The sequence below is a fragment of the Lactuca virosa genome, chromosome 4 (assembly GCF_052849685.1).
Source record: "Lactuca virosa cultivar CGN04683 chromosome 4, Lactuca_virosa_CGN04683_v6, whole genome shotgun sequence".
NCBI classification, from domain to species: Eukaryota; Viridiplantae; Streptophyta; class Magnoliopsida; order Asterales; family Asteraceae; genus Lactuca; species Lactuca virosa.
In genome coordinates, this window is record NC_136429.1 from 495,285,148 (window position 1) to 495,309,443 (window position 24,296).

The 24,296-nt window shown below is 37.0% G+C and overlaps 1 protein-coding gene across 1 annotated transcript; it reads right to left on the bottom strand.

Annotated features, from left to right (window-relative positions):
* Nucleotides 1-19,780: 19,780 nt before the first annotated feature.
* LOC145106967 (uncharacterized) lies at nt 19,781-20,938 on the bottom strand. The gene has a single exon (XM_079043878.1). It carries the CDS (start codon nt 20,936-20,938, stop codon nt 19,781-19,783), a length of 1,158 nt encoding a protein of 385 aa, XP_078900004.1.
* Nucleotides 20,939-24,296: the final 3,358 nt, after the last annotated feature.

The following is a 24,296-nucleotide window of genomic DNA, read 5'->3' on the forward strand; positions in this document are numbered from 1 at the left end:
GCTAATTCATAGTTTAACACAAAAAAAATCACAACTTAATACACAAAATTCACAGGTTATACAATAAGTTCATTGTTTAATATAAAAAAATATATATTCACAGCTATATTATAAACTTAAAACTCTTAATACAGTAATTTTACAGTTTAATACACAAAATTCACAGCTTAATGCAATAAATTCGCATTTTAATACACAAAATTCATAACATATTATGGTCAATTCAAAGTTTAAATAGAAAATTCACAGCCTAATGCAGTCAATTTACAGTTTAAAATACAAAAATCATAGCCTAATACAATAAATGAATAGTTTAGTGCACAAAAAGTACGCATTCACAGTCATATTATCAAATTAAAACTCTTAATACAGTCAATTCACACTTTAATACACAAAATTCTCAGCTTGATACAATAAATTCTTAATTTAATTCAAAAAAATTATACATTTGTAACTTAACTGCAGTTAAAACTAAGATTAACAAAAGTATACGAAAAATAGGAGATTAAAACATCAAATTCACACATTAACATAAAGAAAGACGATAAAAAAAATTATATCATAGAGATATGATGCACAATCAATTCATAAAAGTCAAACACCTAGACACAATTTCATGGGAAAAAAACTATTTTTTCGCTAAATGCATATCCTAATATATAAAACCACTAGTAAAGCAAAATCATAACTCTATGTTCAAAATATGCATCAGAACAGAAAAAAATTCAAGCACATTAGCAAATCTGAAGTCATGTTACCTCGATTTGACTGAAACTTCATTGATTTAAGGAATGCTCGTCTTGAAGGACATAATTTCAGATCAGGAGAGGTCGAGAACACGTGCAACAATGAAGATAGTGGGAAAGGCATCGATATGAGCATAAGTTGCGACGTATGAAGGCCCTTGGTGGTCAGAGGCGAACAAGATAGTTGGAGGTGGTCAGAGACAAATAAGATTTAGAGCAATCACAGACAAAGCAGATCCAGAGGAAGACAATTTTTGGTAGATCCTCACTGCTCGTTAGAGTTGTAGATCTGGAGAAAAGCGGTCATTGGTATTAGAGTACCGGAGAAAAGATAGAACAACAATAACCATCATTTTCTGGTGTTTTGGCAAGGTCGAAGGTCAGAGACGAAGCACAGTTCACAGATCTGAAGGTGTAGAAGGTCATATATAGTGTTTTTGATGGTGATAGTTGCGGTTCATAACAGATTTAAAGGTGTAGAAGGTCAGATTTGGCTTAGAGTCACCAGAAGTTCCAAATTTGAAGGTGTAAAAGGTCAGATCTGGTGACATTAATGGAGGTGGCGGTCGTGTAACAAATCTGATGCGACGAAGGTTGGTGTAAAGTCGTCAGAGGTTTGTGGTGGCAATAGTGCACCGGATTTGAACAAATCTGGTGGTTTTCATGTAGATTACAGAGAATAAATGGAGTTGAACAGCCATAAATGATGGGAAAGGGAAGAGACATCGATGGGGAGGGAGGAGGTGGTGGTCGAGCTGGTGGCCGGTGGCGAATAGTGGTGGTCGGAGGTAGCCGACACTTGACAAATATGCTAGTATCTTAGGAGAGAAGTAGGGGAGAAAGAAAATATGATATTTAGTAGCTATACCTATTTTATATGAATATTGACTATAGTACCCTGATTACTTTTTTGATCTTTATAAAAAGAAAAAGAAATCGAAATACTAGAAAATAAACATATAGCCTTAGTTATTAGTTAAATTAGTGGTTCTCAGGGTTCCTAACCTTTAGTAGTTCCCATTTGATCTTTTACTTTTCTCTCTCTCTCTCTCTCTCTCTCTCTATATATATATATATATATATATATATATATATATATATATATATATGTTACGTACTAATATCATAAAAGTAAACCATATTTTTTTGGGAAATTGACTTATTAAGGTAATTAACTTTTCAGTTTGTTTACATCTGGAACTATTTTTTGTATACATCTAGGTAATGAACTTGATGGAAATGTTCACATATGTCCATTATGATCGACGGTAGTAGGTTACATCCGGTCATAACGGTCATATGTGAACACTTTAACAAGTTTGTTACCTAGATGTGTACAAAAAAAAGTTACCCAAATATGAACAAAACGAAAAGGTAATTACCCAGATAAGTCAATTTCTATTTTTATTAAGGTAGTCGATAATAATATTTGCAATATTAAAATATTCAGTTAAATTTTCTTAAAACAATATTTATGACCATTTATGAGCATTTAAATTGGTCACGACATGTTGAGAGCCATATATATATATATATATATATATATATATATATATATATATATATATATATATATATATATATATATATATATATATATATATATATATATATATAGAGCTAGGTTCAGATGTTTAAAGTAATTATTGTGTTATTGTATGGTTGATTGTGGACCAATCAAAATTTAAAAAATAAATAAATAATCAAACAAATAAATAAGGGTAATTTAGTAATTTGATAAATTATTTCTACAAATACACTCCTATAATTATGGTAATTACTTTGACCTAGCTTTATCCTTTTTTAAAACAACCAACAACTAATGTATTTTATCTTATTCAAAATTAGGATGATCCTCTCTAACGGCCTAACCAAGCTCCAAAACATATGAAGTATAGGACGACAAGTGATAGGAGGAAAGGAGCGGCGATTTCAACATTTTCCGGTGAGTGCTTCATCATCTCCGCTATCTTCCCCTTCTTCCACCTAGCCGGAGACGCCTTCAACATCCTTCTCATCTCTTATTAGTTCCTTCTATCTTATCTTCAGATCTACCGTCCCTTTTCCCCTTTAACCCTAACCCCATTCGCTCTCGATCAAACCCCAATTCTCCATCTGTCCCCTCTGCGACTTCAACGGCAACACAACTTCTCTATCAGGTAATTTTTAGTTTTTTTTTCTCTAGGAATTGCCAAATTGGTATCTCAATGATTCGATTCTACTATTTTCAAACAAAAATCTTTGGTTTGTTTTAACCTATTGATTGGGGTTGTTTGTAGACACAATGTACAACTACTTATCGTTTCAATCAAGCATTTAAATTGACAGCTTTTGGTGGGGTCGACAACACGATTTCAACAAGATTTGTTCTCCCTGAGATGAAAAAACTATCAACTGGGATTAAATTTGTCTCTCTTGCTGTATTGTTGGTTAGCTGTGGTATGACATTTGTTTCAGTTTTGAATTTTTATCTGCTTTTGCAGCTGATACCACAAATCTTCATACGCATATACCCTTTACAATTTTCTTTCACGAGAGAGGTGTGGAGCAAGCTTGGTCGTATGCAACAGGTGTGTTTCTATATAAGTTCTTGATTTGTTCAAGATAAGTAAATTACAATCTTTTGAATGGTGATATAGTTATTAATATGATGTGTAGGTGTGTGAGCACCAGGTGTTTGACGATTTGTCTCAGAGAAATAATTTATTTGTCGTAAAGTGTCAGATTCTTTTCTTAGACTATTGCTTTCAGGATACAATATCCTTGTATGTTTTTTTGGTAATGCTTAGATCTTTTAGTTTCAAATCTTATTATTTGCTGCTGTTTAATTTCAGAGGAATCGAGTAAAGAGCAAGTTGGAAGAACTTAATCATATTTGCACTGCTACAAATGGTGGCGAATTCCGATTCTGTGGGAATTAAATATCGATATTTCCTTTGTGATTTGTGTATTTTCTACGATTGCAGTTCTATTGGGATAGAATCACGAATTCCAATTCTATTGGAATGGAATCTTGAATTCTGATTCTGTCATGATAGAATCTTGAAGATGAACATTGTATGGGATGAAGATGAACAATGACCACTAATCTTCCAAAAAATGGATTATTCTACCATAATAATATACAATGTATTGAAAAAAATATATGTAATAGTATATTCTGGTAGAATGATTTATATATTGTGTTTTTTTGTTATTAATAAGTGTAACATTCTCATGTAATTCTTAACAATTGTTACCCGTATTCTATAAGAAATTATGTATTTTTTGTTTTTATTCTTCAATTGATTGTTCAAGAATTTGTTATTCTACAAGAAGTTGTTAAAGTCATGATCAAAAAATAGGTTCAAGAATATTTTTATTATTTATGGTTCAAGAATATTTTTATTTTTGAATATACTCATAAACATATTCTGTCAGAATGTCCGAATTAAAAGAATTATAATTCGTAAAATCGGATTTTTAAAATTAATAGAATCTATGATCCCTTAAAATATGCGATTTTCCTTTATTAAATATATATTAATTGACTAAAATACCCTTGTAATTAAATTAGATGACATTTTTCAATTATATTTAATTCAAAATATATATTAATCACTTTCTTAAAATAAGTAAAATTGATTGGCCCACATTTATGCATACAATAACACAATAATTACTTTGAATAGAATAACTTAAGCCTATATATATATATATATATATATATATATATATATATATATATATATATATATATATATATATGGAAAAAAAACACCCTAAAAATAATAAAAAAATTCTTAGAGATCACAAATCTTTTTTTTTTATTTTATATTCTTAAAAATTGCAGCTTTTTTTTTATAAATTCGCTGAAAAAAATCGATTTTTTTATTTTTATTATTATATTTTTTGGGTTTTTTTTCAAAAAAAAATCAGCGAAATTATATAAAAAGTTGCTATTTTTAAGAATATAAAGTCAAAAAAAAAAAGATTTGTGATCTCTAAGTAGTTTTTTATGCATTTTTATGATTTTTAGGGCTTTTTTTGTTTTCCAAAGAACCTAAACATATATATATATATATATATATATATATATATATATATATATATATATATATATATATATATATATATATATATATATATGGTTAAGTTTAAATGAGAACAATAAATAAACTGAGAACGTGAAAACACTTCTTTTATGTTATTATTCTGTTATGAATTTAATATGTGTTGTATAGTAGATTCAACAAAAAATATGAATCTTCAAGTAGTACAAAGTCAAGTATCAAAAGTAAGGGTAAGTCTAAGAGTAGATTTAATGTCAAAACTAGTTAAAAACATAGTCAAGAGTATGATAATGTTGATCTAATTTACTCGAAGTAATGTTTGTACCAAATTAGAAAATTCTAAAAATAAAAAAAATTGTTGTTTGGTCAGATAAACTTGTTTTTGCTACGTCATTGTAAGGAAATTGTTTAAAACATACACAAACACAACAATCATATGTCAAGTAAATATGTAGTCTCTATCCATGGCCAACTCTTAGACCACCACAAAGCAGCACACTCTTGTAAAGTAGGCTGCATAAAACAATAAATAAAGGTTAATGATATCTAATTATCTCATAGCAAGTTATAGATTATAAGGTGAAATAAGATACATACATTTCTAACATCAAGAATACGTGCACAATCATCAACCGGTAAACACATCATCCTAGGGTATACAACTCTGAGGATCACACTCGGTGCAGGGGTACCAGTTATCATAATGTTGGGAAATGTCTCCATGATCCAAATTTACAAAATTAAAATGTCAAAAAACTAACTAACATAATAATGTTACAATACTTTTTTGCATAAAAATTATTATGAAACATAGTGAACATATCTTAAATGCATAAACAATCCATGCACAAAATATGTAAGTCTACTGTCGAGTCTTAGATGGTTGGGATTCACATGCTCCTCAATCTTATCAAAAACAAAAGACGATTGTTTGTATGTCAAGCCCTATATTGCTCTTCTCAATAGGTACCTATGTCAACAATTTTATTTAATAACTATAAGTTAAAAGAATCATTTGATATAATATAAATAACTTTATACCTATTAAACTCTTATACCTATTAAACTCATCCAAATCAGATATGAGTGTAAGTTATTCATCCTGAACTGGATGTCGAGGGTATCTGCCACAAAATCCCTACTCTAACATATACATCAGGGAGACTCATCCATGTTGGATTAAGGCGTCAAACCTCATAACTAAATTGGTATATTCTTGTAATTAGAAGTAAAGTCCTTTTTGGATTGCCTTCATAACTAGCTATTAGTTAAAATGACATTTGTAGAGAGAGGATAAATTTCTTAGTTTATTATATGATTAATAAATTGTAATAAATGATTTGTTAATATATTATATGATTAATATATTAATTGGAAATAAATAGTTGATTTGTTAATTTATTATGTGATTAATAAATTAATATGAGATCAATAGTTAAATGATTGATTTATTAATTTATATGATTAATAAATTAATAAGAAATTAATAAAAATTAATTAATTATCAATCTGAATAAATCTCTAATTAATTTGGGATTACTTATAAATAATTAAAGGTCTAAGGGTTGAATTGTAATTGTTCTTAATTGTGTAAGGAATGAAAATTCTAGAGCCCTAATAGCAGTGGATGGTTTTATGAAGTATTCTAGGGTTTCTGGAATATTCCTAAAGCTGATAAAGACACCATATTTGAATAGATTAAATTTGAATATTTTATTATTCAAATCTAGGTTTTCCCTTATGTCATCCTCACTATAAATAAGACCCTAAGGCTTGTAATTTTCGTTCACCATATTCACAAGAGGATACTTTGGCAAAAAAATAACTCATTGATAACGTCAATTTTATGCATATATTTATGATGATTTCTTATTATTTTATAATATGTTTTTATGTTATTCAGAACTACAAGATAATTAAGACGCTTTGAATTGTTCAATTACAGTTAAAAGGGGAGTTGGAATGTAAAAGGAAGAGAAAGCAGCTAAAAAGACGCAAAAAGGATGTTGTTGGACAACTTGACCCCTCGTCGGTGTTTTGACCATATCTCATGACTCGTAACTCCGATTGATGAGATTCAAAAGTTTCTGAAAACTAGAAAGAATTTGGACGACTTTCGTGTTTTGAGAAATTGTTGATTCCTAAATAACACGTCATGGTGATAAAAAACAGGCCGTGGTTAATGGAATCTTTGCGATTCTTGACGCTGACTTGGAGAATATGAGATTTTAATGAAGAACACGGCGTGTTGGCCATTTACCATGATGTGCTGACACTGAAACCGATAAATAGGACCGAAAATTAGTCCTAATGACATATCTTAATGTAACACCCCAGTTTTTAAGTAATTTCAAATCCATCCCTTGAGTTTTAATTATGTCACTTTTTGTCCTTGGATTGGAATGAAGTGGCCATGGGAAGCCTTAGTGGCAAAATGGTAATTTATGGAGCAGGAGTTGTATGATGGGCATACATGTGAGTACGCTGGGTGTATGCATATGTACGCCGGGTGTACGTGTGTCTGGGTGAAAACCCTAAACCATAGGGTTTGTGGAGTATTTAAGCATCTTATGGACCATTTCTCCCATCTCTTTCCATCCTCCAAGTTCTTGGGTCGTTTTGGCAAAACCCTAACCTCCATAAGTGTGTGTTGTGAGCTAAGAAGTGATCCTTGTGTGTTTGAAGAGTAAGAAGTTGCATCAAGAAGCTTGGGAACGTGAAGCAGGGCTTGGATTTGGAGTTTAGGCTCCCTTTTCTATCATCCAAAGGTATAAAGTTCATACCTTTATGATTGTTTTGCTAGATCTCTTATTGGGTTCTTTTATGCTTCTTTTTGGTCCTAAATGCTCCATTTTGAACATGGCATGTTCTGGATGATTTGAGTTGTCCTTTCAGACCCTTGGAGGGGTCCTTAATCATAAAAATAAGGTTCCAATTACTAGAAGTGTCCCATGCATTTGGTAGAAAGGTCTTAATGGATTAAGACATTGTATTAAGAACTTTTAGACTTCTAAATACATAAAGTTGGAGACTTTATGACTTTATTGTGCATTTGGAACATGGATCTGTAATTTTGGCTTAAGTGCTTAAGTCATTAAGCACATATTGGACTTTTGAATCTGCGAGGGTACGCCCCGCGTAGGGAGGAGTATGCGCCGCATACTTGGTCAGCCTCCCCGTATCTTGTTCAATGTGAGGTCTCGTATACACTGAGCGTACCTCCGGCGTACGCCCCTCGTATGCGACTATTTTGGGCTCCTTTGCTTTGCGCTTCGGGTATTGGGTTGTGTTGGTTCGTCTGGGATTTTATGGTTTGGGCTTTTGGATTGCTGGATCTTCTTGAGTGAAGGCCATGAAATGAGTCAGGCCCAATTTGGAAAATTGGGCCATAATTGGACATAAGGAGTTTATTTTGATGTTGAGCCTTTTGTCATTAGTTGAGCCTTGGCTTTGGACCATGCTTGAGGAAGGGTAAAAAGGTCTTTTACCCTGAATTGGACTCATAGTTTGAGTTAGTGGCTAGATGTTAATGGATTGTTATTTTGGTAATTGCTAGCGCGCGTGTGATGATGGATCTGTAGTCGGAGATTGTTCATGGAATCAGTTGTTGATGGGGTGCTGTCTTGATGCTGGCGATTCGGGGATCTGGCAGCCAGCAGCCAGAGATCGTCTGTGTATTCGGTGGTGCGAGGTGAGTTTTCCTCACTGTACTTATGGGTCGAAGGCAGCAATGTCGACCCTTTTGGATTTCTATCCTGGTTTATCTTATGATTGAGTGTAGTTATGATTTTTTAGATCGGTATCCTAGTAGGTAGGATGTTGCTATGCTGTTATGATGTGTTAGATCTGTATCATGATAGATAGGATGATGTCATGCTTAGTGATCTGTAAGATCTGCCTGTTTGTCTGTTGACTAGTTATGTGTTTAATTGCTATATATATGTCGAAATATATGTGTGTGGTTAGGTTGAGGCGGTCCTGCTGTGTGCTGAAGGCTAACAGACCCAGGGCGCCCCGGATAGACTGAAGGCCTACGAGACGGTCCAGTTAGGCCGAAGTCCTGACGAGCGGTCCGGATAGGCTGTAGGCCCTGCGAGGCGATCCAATCATGCTGAAGGCTCGAGAGCGGTCTAAATAGGCTGTAGGCCCTGCGAGGCGTTCCAGTCAAGCTGAAGGCTCAGTATGCGTGCTGTTATTTGTAAATGTTATCTGTTGGTTGTTGGTACTTTGGGGGAACTCACTAAGCTTCGTGCTTACAGTTTTGGTTTATGGTTTTAGGTATTTCAGTGGATCGTGGAAAGGTGAAGGCATGACCGTACACATCCTCGCGTTTTGGACTTATGATTTCTTGGAAACTCTGATAATGTGAACTTTTTGAAAACTATGTTGAGAAAGGTTTTGATTTTAAAATAATGTTTTGAAATTAATGGGTTTTGTAAACACTTCTATAGAAAAAGGGTTGTTTTGAGAAGTTTAAATTTTATGAAAATTTTATGAATGTTACACTTAAACCCTAGATTGATTCCTGCAATTATAAACCCCCAAGAAGCCGTTTTGAGGGTCTAGAAGGCGGTCGGAAGGTCGTTAAGCTGACAGGAGTGAAGATCTGAAGGATTGGAGAGTGGATTCATGCCAGAAATTATTTGGTTTGTTGTTCTGACCACAATTAGCATTCCAATGTGATTTTTTATGTGTTTACTTTCTGATTTGGGTGTTAAACCCTTTGATTTGTGTTTATAATTGGATGAATCCTTGAATTTGTGGATTAATTGCCATTTGGATTGTTTATTCGTGTTTAATTTATTTTGTCAAGTTTGATTGCAAGATCCATATGTGGTAATATTGTTACTTATTCCTTATTACTGAATTGATAGAGTTTAGATGACCATCTGACCGTGTTAATTTGAATCAAAGTTGTCCACTAGAGTTTTGACCAAAACCTAGGGTTTGGAAATTAGTGATGAACTTTAATACGTATGCATGAGTAGACGACCAATCTATGTATGATTTAATTCATATGACCAATAGGGTTAAATAAGATCAAATCTTTCTTATTACGAACTAAATACTGATTTGCATGATTGTTTGTTCACCTGATCAATGAATTAATAGTTGTGTTGAAATCAAAGGATTATTAGCGTGACCAAGATGCTAGTCACTTTAGGAATCGGTGAACAAGAATAAATAATTATGTGTGTGCAATTATCTATGATTTTAAGATGTAATTCGTCTAAACCAAAGTATCTAAAGAGATTTGTCTTTGGTCAGTTTATCGAGATTTGTTGTTTAGTCGTTTGTTTGAGATTTAATTCCAAATAACCCTTCTTTACTTAATTCACCACCGTTCCCCTTGTGTTCGACACCTGTTCTTAGCACATCTATACTATTACACGATTAGGTTCACTGCCTAGTGTGTGTGTTTGTCCGGTTGTGATAAAATCAGTTTTATAAATTTAAAACTTGAGCAAATAAAAATAATATATATATATATATATATATATATATATATATATATATATATATATATATATAGTTAACGTACCCCTTAGGGAGAAGATCAAAAAATGAGAAGTAAAACTAACGTTGATCGGCTTGGGTAGAACCTAATAATGCCCGGTCTGAGGCCAAGTCCGGGACTTCGCCAATGCGGAGCCACTAGTATGACGGTTAATGGGCATAACTGCGCCTTGCCCTCTACTCCTAAAAATAACACCCCGACGAACGTGGGACTAATCAAAGAGTTCCACTTGTCCATCTGACGACAGCTACGATGATCATAATATCAAATATTCCTCTCTAGCTAATAAGGGGAAAAGGCAAAAAGACATGACAGGAGATCCTTCAATACGGATCCGCCACGTCGCGCCTCATGAGGGAATGCACAATAGAATCAGTTATGAGGCACACGTCTCATAATCTGGTATAAAGGGACCCTTCTTCTTTATGAAGAGGGGACAAAATCTTTTTCCTTCAGATTTACACCTACTTCTCTCAAATCCATTCTAACTTGATCGTCGGAGCTTCGTCCTGGGAATCCTCCCGGACTTCGACTAACGATCTTCTTTCCCTTTTGTACTGTGATATCAGGAGAAGGAACTAGCACAATTCTCACCCTCAACTTCAATTCAACCCTCTCCGACATATCAGAACATATATATATATATATATATATATATATATATATATATATATATATATATATATATATATATATATATATATATATATATATATATATATCACACATCAAGTTTTTGGCGCCGTTGCCGTGAAGCGGTTTTCAATTAATTTAGTTTGTTTGATTATTCATTATTTGTTTTTAATTTTTTAGTTTTATTTTATTTTCGTTGATATCATGTCACTTTTCGGGAAGGTTTTGTTGTTATTTGCAGGAATTCGTGATCATACGCATTTCTTGGTTTTACTTTTTGCATGGGTTTCGAGATTGCAAGCGATTAGGAAATTCTTGACTTGTTTAGTCTGCTACTTTGGGTATTTGTCTAACTCAATCCATGAGGCATAGTATAGCAAGTCGTATAGAGGTGGTTAAGTGGAAAACCGAACTCTTGCTACTCTTGACTAGTTGGGTGAAGTTTTGTTCTACTTATTAGTTAATGGTGCAAAGAAAATAAAGGAAATAGTCTGACAGGTCCCGAAAGTTTTTGTTTTCACAAACCACCTTTTGTGTAATGTCTAGTTCCTGGTATGTATATAAAATCATAATTTATGCATTTTTATAGAGGAAATCGATGATTTGGGAGCCCAAACACATCGAGTAGGAATTATTTGGGACGTGGGTTAAGAAACCTACTCGACGAGTAGGCTGGCAGAAATGAAACCCTAATTTTCAGGGTTTTTCACCCTATTTAAAGGCCTTAATGCTTCATTGTGGCCTCCCTTGTCGTCCCCTCAGTCCAGAGCAAACCCTAATCGTGCCTCTTTCCCTTTTTTGTGTGTGAGTGAGCCTTAAGAGTGTTCTTTGGTGCTTTTCTTGAAGGAGTGTGAAGTTGGTGGTGCAAGGTCGAAAGGAGGAGCTTAGATCTAGGATCCTCAGTGTTTTAGCAACCATTTGGAGGTATAAAGTCGATTCCTCGACTATTTATTTGTTAGATCTCTTCATTGTCACTTTTATGGGGTTTTGGTCCAAGTAGCATGGTCCTTTGGGAAATGGACGTCCCAAGTGAGTATACTTCCAGATCTAGGACCTAGTAGGGTTGTCATGGCATGAAGGTGCAAACTTTATGGCCATTGGAGCCCCATGCAAACTTTAGGATGTCATTTTGGCATTTTAAGCCCCAAAAGGCCATGCATGGAGGGAAAGGCAGAGACTTTACATGTTCAAGTGGTGTCTAGGGTCTAGATCTCAATTTGTATTCCTTAGCTTGAAGTATTAATGGCTTTTGGATAAAGATCTAGGTCTTAAAGAGTTAGGGTTTGAGCTAAATCCATTAAGGAAGAGTATTAACGGGTAAAGGTGGAAACTTTATCCTTAAAAGGACATTTTCTGTATTCATATGAAGTATGGACCTTAGATCTGAAGGATAGAAGCTTAATATATTAAGATAGCTTAACAGACTGAAGAACTCGACGAGTTCATAGATGAACCCGACGAGTTGGGTCGAAGGGCCCCGATTCTGTAAAAGGAAGACTCGACGAGTTCAAGGACGGTCTCGACGAGTTGAGTGGGAAAGTCCCGATTTTGTGGCTAGGAGGAACTCGACGAGTTGGATCGCGGTTTCAGAGTTTTATGATTTATGGAACTCGGCGAGTTGATGGGTCAACTCGGAATGTTGACTTTGACCAGGGCGTTGACTTTGACTTTGACCAAAGTTGACCCTTAAGGGGTTATGAGTATGAAAAGGGTAATTAAAGGAAATCTTTTATGTGTAGGAGTTTGAGTGGGGTTGATTTCAAAGTCGAGGACAGTTCAACTAATTCACAACATTTGAGGTGAGTTACCTTCCAGTAGAAGTGGGTCGAAGGCACCAAGGTCAGCCCACTAGTAGTTGATTATAGTTGAGATGATTTTATTTGTGATAATTGTCTGGTATGCCACTATCTGTTATGTGTTATGTGCTAGTATGTTATGATATTATGTGATAGTGGTAGGAGGGGTGAGATAGACCCCGTTATCGGTCGTTAGGACCGACACGGTAGGTCGGGCACCCAAATATGTTGGACAGTATGTTTATGTGGTATGATGGGGGAACTCACTAAGTTTTGTGCTTACGGTTTTCAGTTTTGGCTTCAGGTACTTCCTCTTCGAAAGGAAAGGAGTCGGCATGATCGCAACGCATCACACTACATTTTCCGCACCGGATATCTTTGGGATTGTTACTCTGATGTTGTTTTATCATGACATGTTTGACTATTAATACTTTGGATTTGATATGAGTTGATACTATGGTTGTTTTTAGACAAATGGTTTTATAATTGTTTATTTAAGAATGATTTTTGGTCGTAATTTTTGGGATGTTACATTTTGCATGCAAGGGATTTAATCAATAATTGTAGCTTGATTTCGACGAAGATGAGTGATCGTGATATCCTTTTTAGTTATTTTGGTTTGCTAATCTTTTTAGTTATTTTAGTGTGATTTATTTTATTTTATTTTTAATTTTTAGTTTGTGTAAATTTTGTTGTCCATGTTGATGCTCCTAATGTTTCAGATCTTTGCAGAATTTTTTGTCCTTCGGATGCTTTCAGAAATTTCAACAATTGGGGTTGAATGTTGATTTGTCACGAGAATAAAGCCATGTGATTTTTGAAGACTACAATTAAAGACTATATTTTTGAATAAGTGTGGGGTTCCCTACTTGATGAAGAAAAGAGTTTTGAAGGAATTCTACAGAAATTAGAGTTCGGGAATGGTCCTAAGCCCTTAAGAAGAAAAGATGCATTATTTTGTCAAGCCCACTCCATGAATCACCTCCATAGCCATCAAGCTCGAAATCCCCATTGCCCTTCTAGTCAATCGCCTCCCAAAAATCCCGCTCCGCTAGTCTCCAAAAAAAATCTGCAATAATGCTCAAGAAACTAGAAAGTACCCGAAATGGTCATAAAATAACAAAAAGGAAAATATGCATAACTAAAATGCGAATGAAATGTGCTTAAATAAACTATGAAAAGAAGTAAATAAAATGAAGCTATCAAATCACCCCATGCTTAAACCTTACTTGTCCTCAAGTAAGACAAGACTAAAATGAACTCGGGATGAACTATCCTAAGAAAAATAAAAAGAATGGATAGAGTCGCGGAACCTGATCACCGTTAGTCAACATGGTCAGAATTGATCTTGCTATTATCTCATTACTTTTTCATCCGATGACAATGGGACCATAAACCACAGCTAGGACAACCCTTTTAGGTGAGTAAGGAGGGATGGTCAGTTGCAGCCCCAATGGAGCATGCATACAATGAAGAACATCTGTAGTAGGGAGAAAGCAGTTGGATGGCTCGTGTGGAGCTCTTCTTTAAGTGCACACTCTTATCACGAAAGTTGCGTGATCTCACGTCTGTTGGCCACTCTCAAATGTGATTGGGTTCATCGCTCGGGCACCATTGTAGGAATCAGTTCACTTAGTATTGGCCCAAACCTCCCGTAGTATCCGACTCAACAGTCTTTCTAACATCACCAATTTGCGAAAATAAACAACTCGATCTATATACAATAAGACAAACCTAAATAAATGGATATCAAACGTCGGGTGACCAAAATGTGGGAAAGTTTGTCCAATAATTGAACCGGTCACCTATCTAAGATAATTGCAGCTTGATTTTTTTTTCTTTCTTGTTTTTTTATATATTTATTTATTTATTTATTTTTAGAACATAATTTGGTTCCCAAAAGTATGTAAGTGGAACCGAGAGGGTAGTAATATAATCCGAATGGTCTAAGTGTGAAAATGACCATGTGTGGAGCGTAAATATGCAAGCTCCTTTTCGAACTTTTGGTTTTTCATAAATAAAGAAAATGCCCTAATGTGCGCTAAAAGACTCACTAAAATCCTAAGTAAATCGCAAAAAATAATATGGTGATGTAAAGAGACCGGATATGGATTCTACTCGGGGACAAGCACCAGTGCTTCATCCTAACGGTTCAAACATGATCAAGTGTGATCCTCTCGGTGGTAGTGACCGCAAGGCTAAGAACATCCATTGCTATAGTATATCCTAAAGTTGTTAGTAGTGCATGCATAATTCTTCATGAAAGCTACCTGGCCATGATCACCTACCCCTTTAAGCTTCCAACATCTGATCCCAAGTATGAAGTCCCAAACTACAGCTAGTGGTCCCGATTCGATGGGTGAGATAGCAACAAGATCTTGGACCAATAATGATACAATAATTGTGAACCTGTTCCATGGCATCTAAGGGGGTGAGAATAAACAGATAACAAAAATGCATGAATGCTAATGCCCTAAGCTAAATGTTATGCAAAAAATAAAAAGTAGAAAAGAAGAAAATAAAATCTTTTTTGAATTTTATAAAAAATAAAAAAAATGAATGCAAATTAGCTTAAAACTAAAATGAAATGAAACCTAACTAAGAAAAATGCATGAAAAAGTAAAAGCAAAATGGAAGTGCCCCACCCCAAGCTTAAGAACAAGCATTGTCCTCAATGCTTAAGGAAAGGGTAGAAATGACCTAAATCGGAGGGTCGGGCGGTGGGAAATGTCTGTGGCGATAGTGGTAACCCCACACATCCTGGACCTGGCGAGAAGTGGGTTGGAAGGACTGCTCCAGCTGATCGACACGGGCCGCCACGGACTGGATAGCTCGGGTGTTCTCCTGCGTCTGAGTATCGATGCGTTGAACCGTGGAGAACATCATGGCGAATTGGTCGAAGAAGTTAGGGGGAAATATGGAGGGATCTCGTGTCCCCCTGCTGTTGTGGCTGATATTGAGGCTGGGCAAAATGTTGTGGGGGTTGAAATTGGTCATCTTCATCATCCACAGGAGGAGGGTAGTCGGTGGAATGACCCATTGTTCGGGGTCGGTTGGTTCGAAACACCCTATAAACTCGTGAGGAAGAATGAGGTATGGTTGATTATCAAGGTTCCAAATGTGACCATCAACTGATTCACGGATGATTTGCATCCGCCGGAGTGCAAGGATCTCAAGGCTAGAGGGTTCGGACGCCTTTTCAAACGGAAGGGTGGAGAGAAGGAGCTGAAGTGGGGGACAATTCCAACAACAAATGGATGATTTGGCACGCTTAGACATTGACTCGGGACAAAAAGTTGGCAACAATAATCTTCAAATCACACCAAAGACCACACATGTGACTAGACAATTCCAACAACAAATGGGTATTTAACAAACAAATAATCAAGTTAAAGGAACGAGGATACCCAATTTGCTTAAACCCGGGACAAATGGTGGAAGCGGAATGAGAGCCACCAAAGAGATTCTCCAAGACACACCCCAAGCTTATGATTTTGCTCCGTATTTGCCGCTTGAATTGCTAAAACAACCCCACAAACGAGCTTCAAGATGATTTTCTGGCGACTAGAGTGGCGGCACTTGGAATTGGGCGAAATTTTTTTTGTGAGTTTTCGGAGGAAAATTGCTATGGTTAGAAAGCTCTTGATGAGAGAAGCAAAACCCTATGCTCGAAATCTCCAATGGTGGTCGGAGTTGGTCGGAAAATGCGAAAAAAGGTGGTGGTGGGTGGTGGTGGCGCCCGGAATTCTGGTCACAGATCGGGCCGAATTTTGGGTGGGGTTTGTAGAGCTTGGAAAATGGGAGAGAATGGCGGTAGTTTCACGAGATTCCGACTGGTAGAACTCCAAGAAATTGGATTTTTGTGGGAAGTGGGTTATGTGTTCTTAAGCTTCTAGAGAGAAAATGGTGGAGTGTGGTAGGGTTAGAATGAAGAAGAAGAAGGCAGGAGAGTTTCAATCCTTGGTCAAATGAGGTCAACAGTCGGTCAATGTTTGGTCAACTCATTAAACATCTGGTCAAAGAAAGTCAAACAAGTCAACAGTCCAAAAATCTCAGTCAATGACCAACACGCGGGCTAGGCGCGGGCCGCGTGCTGGCCGCGTCTAGTTTCTCGAAAACCCAGTGAATCTTCTGTTTTCTCGCGCGGGCCGCGGGCTGGCCGCATGTGCTGAACATCAAAAAATGCTAAGTATCGAAAATCTGTGCGGGCCGCGTAGAACCCGCATGGTGGTCGCATGAGCTGAACACAAAAAAATTCTAGGATCTACGCGGGCCGCATGGAACCCGCATGAAGGGTTACGCGGGCCTCGTGGAACCCGCACAACTTCCTGCACTTCAAAATTTGAAATTTTTCTAAAAAACTTGATTTTTGGCCAAAATGATTCCTGCAAAGCCCAGTTTCAAAATTTTGGCAAAAGTTTGGAATAAAACGGGGATGGAAGGTGAAATCTTTCAAAAAAATTATTTTTCAAAATCCCAAAAAATCTTTTAAAATACTTTATTGGATTTGGAAAAAGGATGAAAGCATAGCTTTCCAAAAATGCCCTTCTTTAACATCTTTGGCGAGACGTCTTCCTTGATTGCTTCAACACATCGGGACATCCAAATGGATGATTTCAAGAGCATTGGCATTGAAACCTTCATAGAATGGCTTCAAACGATGCCCATTGACTTTGAAACTTTGTCCCATCTTTTCACTTTGAACTTCCACCGCCCCATGGTCAAAGGTCCTTATCACAACAAAAAGTCCAATCCATATTGACCTTAACTTGCCCAGAAATAACTTCAATCGTGAATGGTAAAGTAAGACCCTATGCCCCGGTTCAAAATGCTTCCGGGTGATGGACTTGTCGTGGAAGAGCTTCGTTTTCTCCTTGTAAATTCTTGAGTTTTCATAGGAGTTGTTTCTCAATTCTTCTAGCTCTTGGAGTTGAAGCTTCCTATGTCTCCCCGCCTCATCAATATTGTAATTACATTGCTTGACCGCCCAAAATGTACGATGCTCTAATTCGACGGGTAGATGACATGGCTTTCCGAAAACCAACCTAAAGGGCGACATTCCTATCGGGGTCTTGTAAGCGGTCCGATAGGCCCATAAGGCATCATCAAGCCTTAAACTCCAATCTTTCCTTGTCGGATTCATTGTTTTCTCTCGAATACCCTTCACCTCACGATTTGAGACTTCCGCTTGACCGTTCGTTTGAGGGTGGTAGGCGGTAGAGACACGATGGGTCACATTGTACTTTTTCAACAAGGCCTCCATCATCTTATTGCAAAAATGCATACCTCGATTACTAATCAAAGCCCTAGGCACACCAAACCTCACAAAGACATTAGATTTTAAAAAGTCGATAACGGTTTTGGCATCATCCGATCTTGTGGCTTTGGCTTCAACCCACTTAGAAACATAGTCAACCGCGAGCAATATGTAAACGTTGCCAAACGAAACGGGAAATGGGCCCATGAAATCAATCCCCCATACGTCAAAATTTTCACAAACAAGGATTGGATTTTGTGGCATTTGATTTTTTTGTGAAATGTTTCCCTTCCTTTGGCACCGTTCACAGCTTTTACAAAACATGTAACAATCGCGTGACATGGTTGGCCCAAATAGTCCACACTCAAGAACTTTTCTCAAAGTTCGGCTAGGCCCGAAGTGTCCCCCACAAGCAAATTCATGACAAAACTGCAAAATGGATTGATGCTCTTGTTGGGGCACACACCGTGTAATGATTTGATCAGGACAATGTTTCCACAAATAAGGTTCATCCCACACATAATACTTTGCATCACTTTTTAATTTCTCTTTTTGAGCACGTGAGAATGTGTCGGGACACTTTTTTGTGACCAAAAAGTTAACGATATCAGCATACCAAAGAGTAGATTAAATAAGGGAAAAGAGATGCTCATCCGGAATCTCGTCCCGCAACGGGAGAGGAGTTTCATTTGAAATGATCCGGCTTAGGTGGTCGGCAACAAGGTTCTCGCATCCACTCTTGTCCCGAATCTGCAAGTCAAATTCTTGTAACAATAAGATCCACCGGATGAGTCTTGGCTTTGCATCTTTCTTTGTCATCAAGTACTTGAGAGCCACATGATCCGAATACACTATGACTTTGGTACCAAGTAGGTATTGCCTAAACTTCTCCAAAGCAAACACCATGGCCAATAGCTCCTTCTCCATGGTAGAGTAGTTGCTTTGAGCATTGTCTAGTGTCCTTGATGCATAATAGATCACATGGGAGGCTCTTCCATTCTTTTGACCCAAAACGGCGCCAATAGCATAATTGCTTGCATCACGCATGATCTCGAAGGGGAGATCCCAATTTGGTGCTTTTATGATGGGGGATGATGTAAGCAATTCCTTGAGCTTGTCGAAAGCTTCTTTGCACGCCTCATTGAACTCGAAATTGACCTCCTTTTGCAAGAGTTGGCACATCGATCTTATTATCTTTGAAAAGTCCTTGATGAATCGTCGGTAGAAACCTGCATGGCCCAAAAAAGGAACGAACTTCCCGAACACAAGTCGGGTAAGGTAAGCTTTGAATAACATCAATCTTGGCCTTATCTACCTCAATTCCTTTCTTTGACACAATGTGACCCAAAATAAGACCTTGACTCACCATAAAACGACATTTTTCAAAGTTTAAAACCAAATTTGTTTTAATGCATCTTTTCAAAATTTTGGTGAGATTGGTCAAACACTCTTGAAAGGAGTTGCCATATACCGTAAAATCGTCCATGAAAACTTCAATTATATTTTCAACATATTCCGAAAAGATACTAACCATACAACATTGGAAAGTGGCCGGAGCATTACATAATCCAAATGGCATTCTACGGTATGCGAAAGTGCCAAATGGACACGTAAAAGTTGTCTTTTCTTGGTCTTCCTGCGCCACCGAGATTTGGTGAAAACGGGAATACCCGTCGAGACAACAATAGTGAGATTTTCCGGCCAACCTTTCTAACATTTGGTCAATGAAAGGCAATGGAAAATGAACTTTTCGTGTGCTTGCATTGAGTTTGCGGTAGTCAATACATACTCTCCACCCGTTTTGCACGCGGGTGGGGAACATCATACCTTTGTTGTTCTCGACTACCGTGATTCCCGTCTTCTTTGGAGGGACTCAACCCTTTGATATCCGCAATCGTCCAACCCATGGCTTTTTTATGCTCCTTTAACACCTTAAGGAGTTGCTCTTCTTCAAATTCAGTTAGATGGGTCGCTATGATAACCGGAAGCGTCTCATTTTTGCCCAAGTATGCATACTTCAAATGTTGAGGGAGGACCTTCAATTCCAATTCGAGTGGTTGAATAAGGGATTCCGACAACTTTGTGTGGGTCGAGGGCAACTCAATTTGCTTGACATTAAATCTTGTGGATTTCTTCACCTCTAAGTTATTGACCAATCTCTCGACTTCCGGATCCAAAGAATAAAACTTTAATTGCTCGGCTAGCTTCCCATAATCGAATCCTTTGCTTAAAATCATTTCCAACACACCATTAGACAACTCGAACAATTCTTGGGTTAGTGGCTCAACAACATCTACAAAGTACAAAGATGAAACATCACTAGGATATCTCATAGAATCATAGATATTAAAGCTTATTGTTTCACCATCAAACTCCATTGTCAAACTTCCCGCATATACATCAATCTTTGTTCTAGTCGTTTTCAAAAATGGTCTCCCAAGTAAGATTAAAGCCGATTTGGAGGACACTTGTTCATCTAGATCAATCACATAAAAATCTGCCGGAAAAACCAATTGATTTACTTGCACCAAAACATCTTCTAGAACACCTCTAGGGAAGACACTTGATTTGTCCGAAAGAGAAATTATGACACCGGTTTCACTTAGAGGTCCAACATTCAACGATTCATACACCGAATAGGGCATTACATCGATAGAAGCACCAAGATCAAGCATAGCACTACTAAAAGTGACGTCTCCTATCTTGCAAGGAACCGTAAACATTCCCGGATCTTTGCACTTAGGTGGAAGCTTCCTTTGTAAAACCGCAGATGCATTTTCGTTCATTGAGATTTTCTCATTTCCCTTCAATTTTCTATTGTTGGTGCAAAGCTCCTTCAAGAATTTTGCATATCTAGGAATTTGTTTGATTGCATCAAGTAAAGGAATGTTTACTTCCACCTTTCGTAAGGTGTCCAAAATCTCTTTCTCCTCCATTTTCTTCTTTGAAGTTGCAAGTCAGGAGGGGAATGGCGGTTGAGTGGCTATTGGTGTCACTAGAGGGGTAGTCTTCTTTGGAACTACGGCTTGTGCAACATTCTTGACTATAGATTCTTCAATGGGAATGACTTCTATTTCTTCCTCTTCATCCCTTGGCTTCTTCTTTGAACTACTTTCCCCGGTTTGTTTGCCACTTCTCAAGGTCACCACATTGACATTTGGGTTCTTTTCGATTTGAGAAAGGATTTTTCCATAGGACTCCAACTTGCTTATAGATGTAACTATATCTTCCATTTGTGCTTCAAGGTTGGAGATACTAGTTCTTGTCCCTTTTTAAAGTTGTTGGGTACTAGTGGCTAGGGATTTGACAATTCTTCAAGAGACATTCCGGAGCTACTTGGTTGGGATTGAGGAGGTTGTTGGTGATGTGGAGGGTGTGGTTTGGATTGATAGTGTCGCTGCGGGTGTTGGTAGTGAGGTTGTGGTGGTGGATAGGAAGGTCTAACCAATGCATTTTGAGTCAATGGTCTTGGGTTGTAGCTCATGTTGGGATTTGGCTTCCAACTTGAATTATATGTATTTTGGTAACCGGATGGCTTGTTGTGGTAATTTTGGAACTCTCCTATGGCATTTACATGTTCCGCATCTTCTTGAAGAATGGGACACATATCCGTAGGATGTCCCATTGTTGCACATATTCCAGAAACCATAACTTGTGGAGTTTGTCCCATGGCTAGCTTTTGGACAACGGAGGTTAGATCTTTGATTTGAGACTCTAGGTTTGATGTTCCCACTTCATTGAATTTGTGTTGTATCTCTCTCTTCATATCTTGGCGCGGGCCAAAATGTTGGGAGTTTGCAGCTATGGTGTTGAAGAGTTGTCTTGTTTGTTGTGGAGTTTTACTAAAGACATCACCACCGCTTGAGGCATCAACTAGTCTTCTTTCCATTGGCAACAATCCCTCACAGAAGTGTTGAATGAGGAGTTGTTCTGGAATTTGGTGTTGTGGGCAACTATAACACATGTTGTTGAACCTCTCCCAATAATCATGAAAAGTCTCATTTTGACCTTGGCGGATTCCACAAATCTCATTTCTAAGACTTGAGACTCTTGAAGCGGGATAGAACTTATCAAGAAAAGCTCTTGCCATATCGGTCCATGAGTTGATTGACCCCGGTGGAAGATAAAATAACCAATCTTTTGCTCTATCGACCAATGAAAAGGGGAATGCCCTTAGCTTGATTTGGTTATCGGTTGACCCTTGTGGCTTCATACTAGTGCAAATAATGTGGAACATCTTCAAATGCTTATGAGGGTCTTCATTCTCCAATCCATGAAAAGTTGGAAGGTGATGAACTAAACTTGACTTCAATTCCGAACCTCCTTCCAATACGGGGTAATTGATACCTGTTGGAGTTTGGGTAACATCAGTTTCCATCATTTGCCTTAAGGTTCTTTCGGGAACTTCTCCTCCGTCTGCCATTGCAATTGGTTCGATAATGGGTGGATTTTGTTGTAGAGGTGGTGTTTCAGGAATTTCTTGGTGAGGGTCGGGACTTGAATCGGGTTCCGTGTCGCTTGATGAAGCGGTTTCGACCTCCGAATCCCCGTGAGGATTAGAAGTTTGACCACGTTCTATTCTCTTTTCCTTCGCCAAACGTCTTTCTTCTTTTTCAATTTCCGGATTATAAATCAAAGCACGTGTATGTTGAGATCTGGGCATAGAGAAACAAATTGATTAAAAATAAACCAATCCCCGGCAACGGCGCCAAAATTTGGTGGTTGTCGAGGCCAACAAAAATAAACAACCCTAAATCTTTTACACTAAAATAGTGTATAGTGGTAAAGGGATCGATCCACGGAGATTGGTTCAATTTATAACTCTATGGAAAATCTCTTTGCAAAAGTACTTGTAAAATGACAATAAAATAAAAATGGGGGTTTTGTTCTTTTTGAAATACTTAAATTAAAACTAGAATTAAACTAGAACTTAAATGAACAATTTGGCAAAAATAAGAATTTGATGTGAAATCAATAAGAGAAAGATGGTTGACTTAAGGTTTCCTCACTTTGACTTTTGATGAACATATCATTAGACTCCAATGGTGTAATACTTGATTTAAACCCTTAATTTGGCTATAGTAATCCAAGGAGCTTGAGATTACCTAGACTTTTCTTAGTTGTTGAAATGGTTAGAGAAGCTCATAACAATTTCCTTAGTTAAAGTCACTAATTCCAATAAGCATGTAATTAGTGAAAGTCAACTAGCATTAAGAACCAAAAGTCACCAAATCCAAGAGGAGTCAAAAGCTTCCACTACCATGTTGGAGAAAATGTTTTTATGATTGTGTGAAGTAAAACTAACACAAGAATCACTTGTTGCTTGCTAATTTGAAGATCCTTTACTTAATCAAGAAATTAGTCAACTAATCACCACAAACACATTTAAACTCATGAATAAAAACATAAAAGTAGTGATAATATGTTAAAACACAAAACATTCTCATAAAGATTCAAGAACAAGTTCATGTAATCTTCAACATTCAACAAAAAGTCAAAGGATTTCACCAATAGTCAACCAATTTTTCTTTAGCCAAGCATGGCTAAACTCAAGGAAACAAAGTTAGATAAGTTTGTACCAAACATTTGACAAGAATCAAGAGGAGAAAATATGAAGTTCTTGAGGGTTATTGGCCTTCAAAATGCTCCAAAACTCCAGAGAGAATGCATCCAAATCGGATGTAAAAGATAAGGCTGAAGAGGCACACCAACCTTCCCAATATAGAGCTCCAAATGAAATCCCGAAATTGCCCCAGCAGGAACCCACGCGGGCCGCGTGGATTCTTACGCGGGCCGCGTGACTATGACGGGGTTTTTGGGCTTCTTCAAGTTTTGGGCTCCCACAGCTATTCCATTGGCCCAATTCGATTCCGATCAGCTTCTAGCCCATTTTTCTTCAAGTTCTCTTCAATTTGATCCTAATTTGACTTTTCCAAATCCTCCAAAGCTCTTGTAATCTCCCGATCATCAGCCTCCGCACACTCGAAACCCCCCCCCCCCCCCCCCCCCCGCATGTTGCAAATTTAAAGTTTAATTCTTCCAAGCCTTCAAATAATTGACAAGCCCACTCCATGAATCACCTCCATAGCCATCAAGCTCGAAATCCCCATTGCCCTTCTAGTCAATCGCCTCCCAAAAATCCCGCTCCGCTAGTCTCCAAAAAAAATCTGCAATAATGCTCAAGAAACTAGAAAGTACCCGAAATGGTCATAAAATAACAAAAAGGAAAATATGCATGGAAATTAACTAAAATGCGAATGAAATGTGCTTAAATAAACTATGAAAATAAGTAAA

Coding starts and splice junctions, on each gene's coding strand:
- LOC145106967 (XM_079043878.1), bottom strand. CDS start 20,938: ATGGAGGAGAAAGAGATTTTGGACACCTTACGAAAGGTGGAAGTAAAC.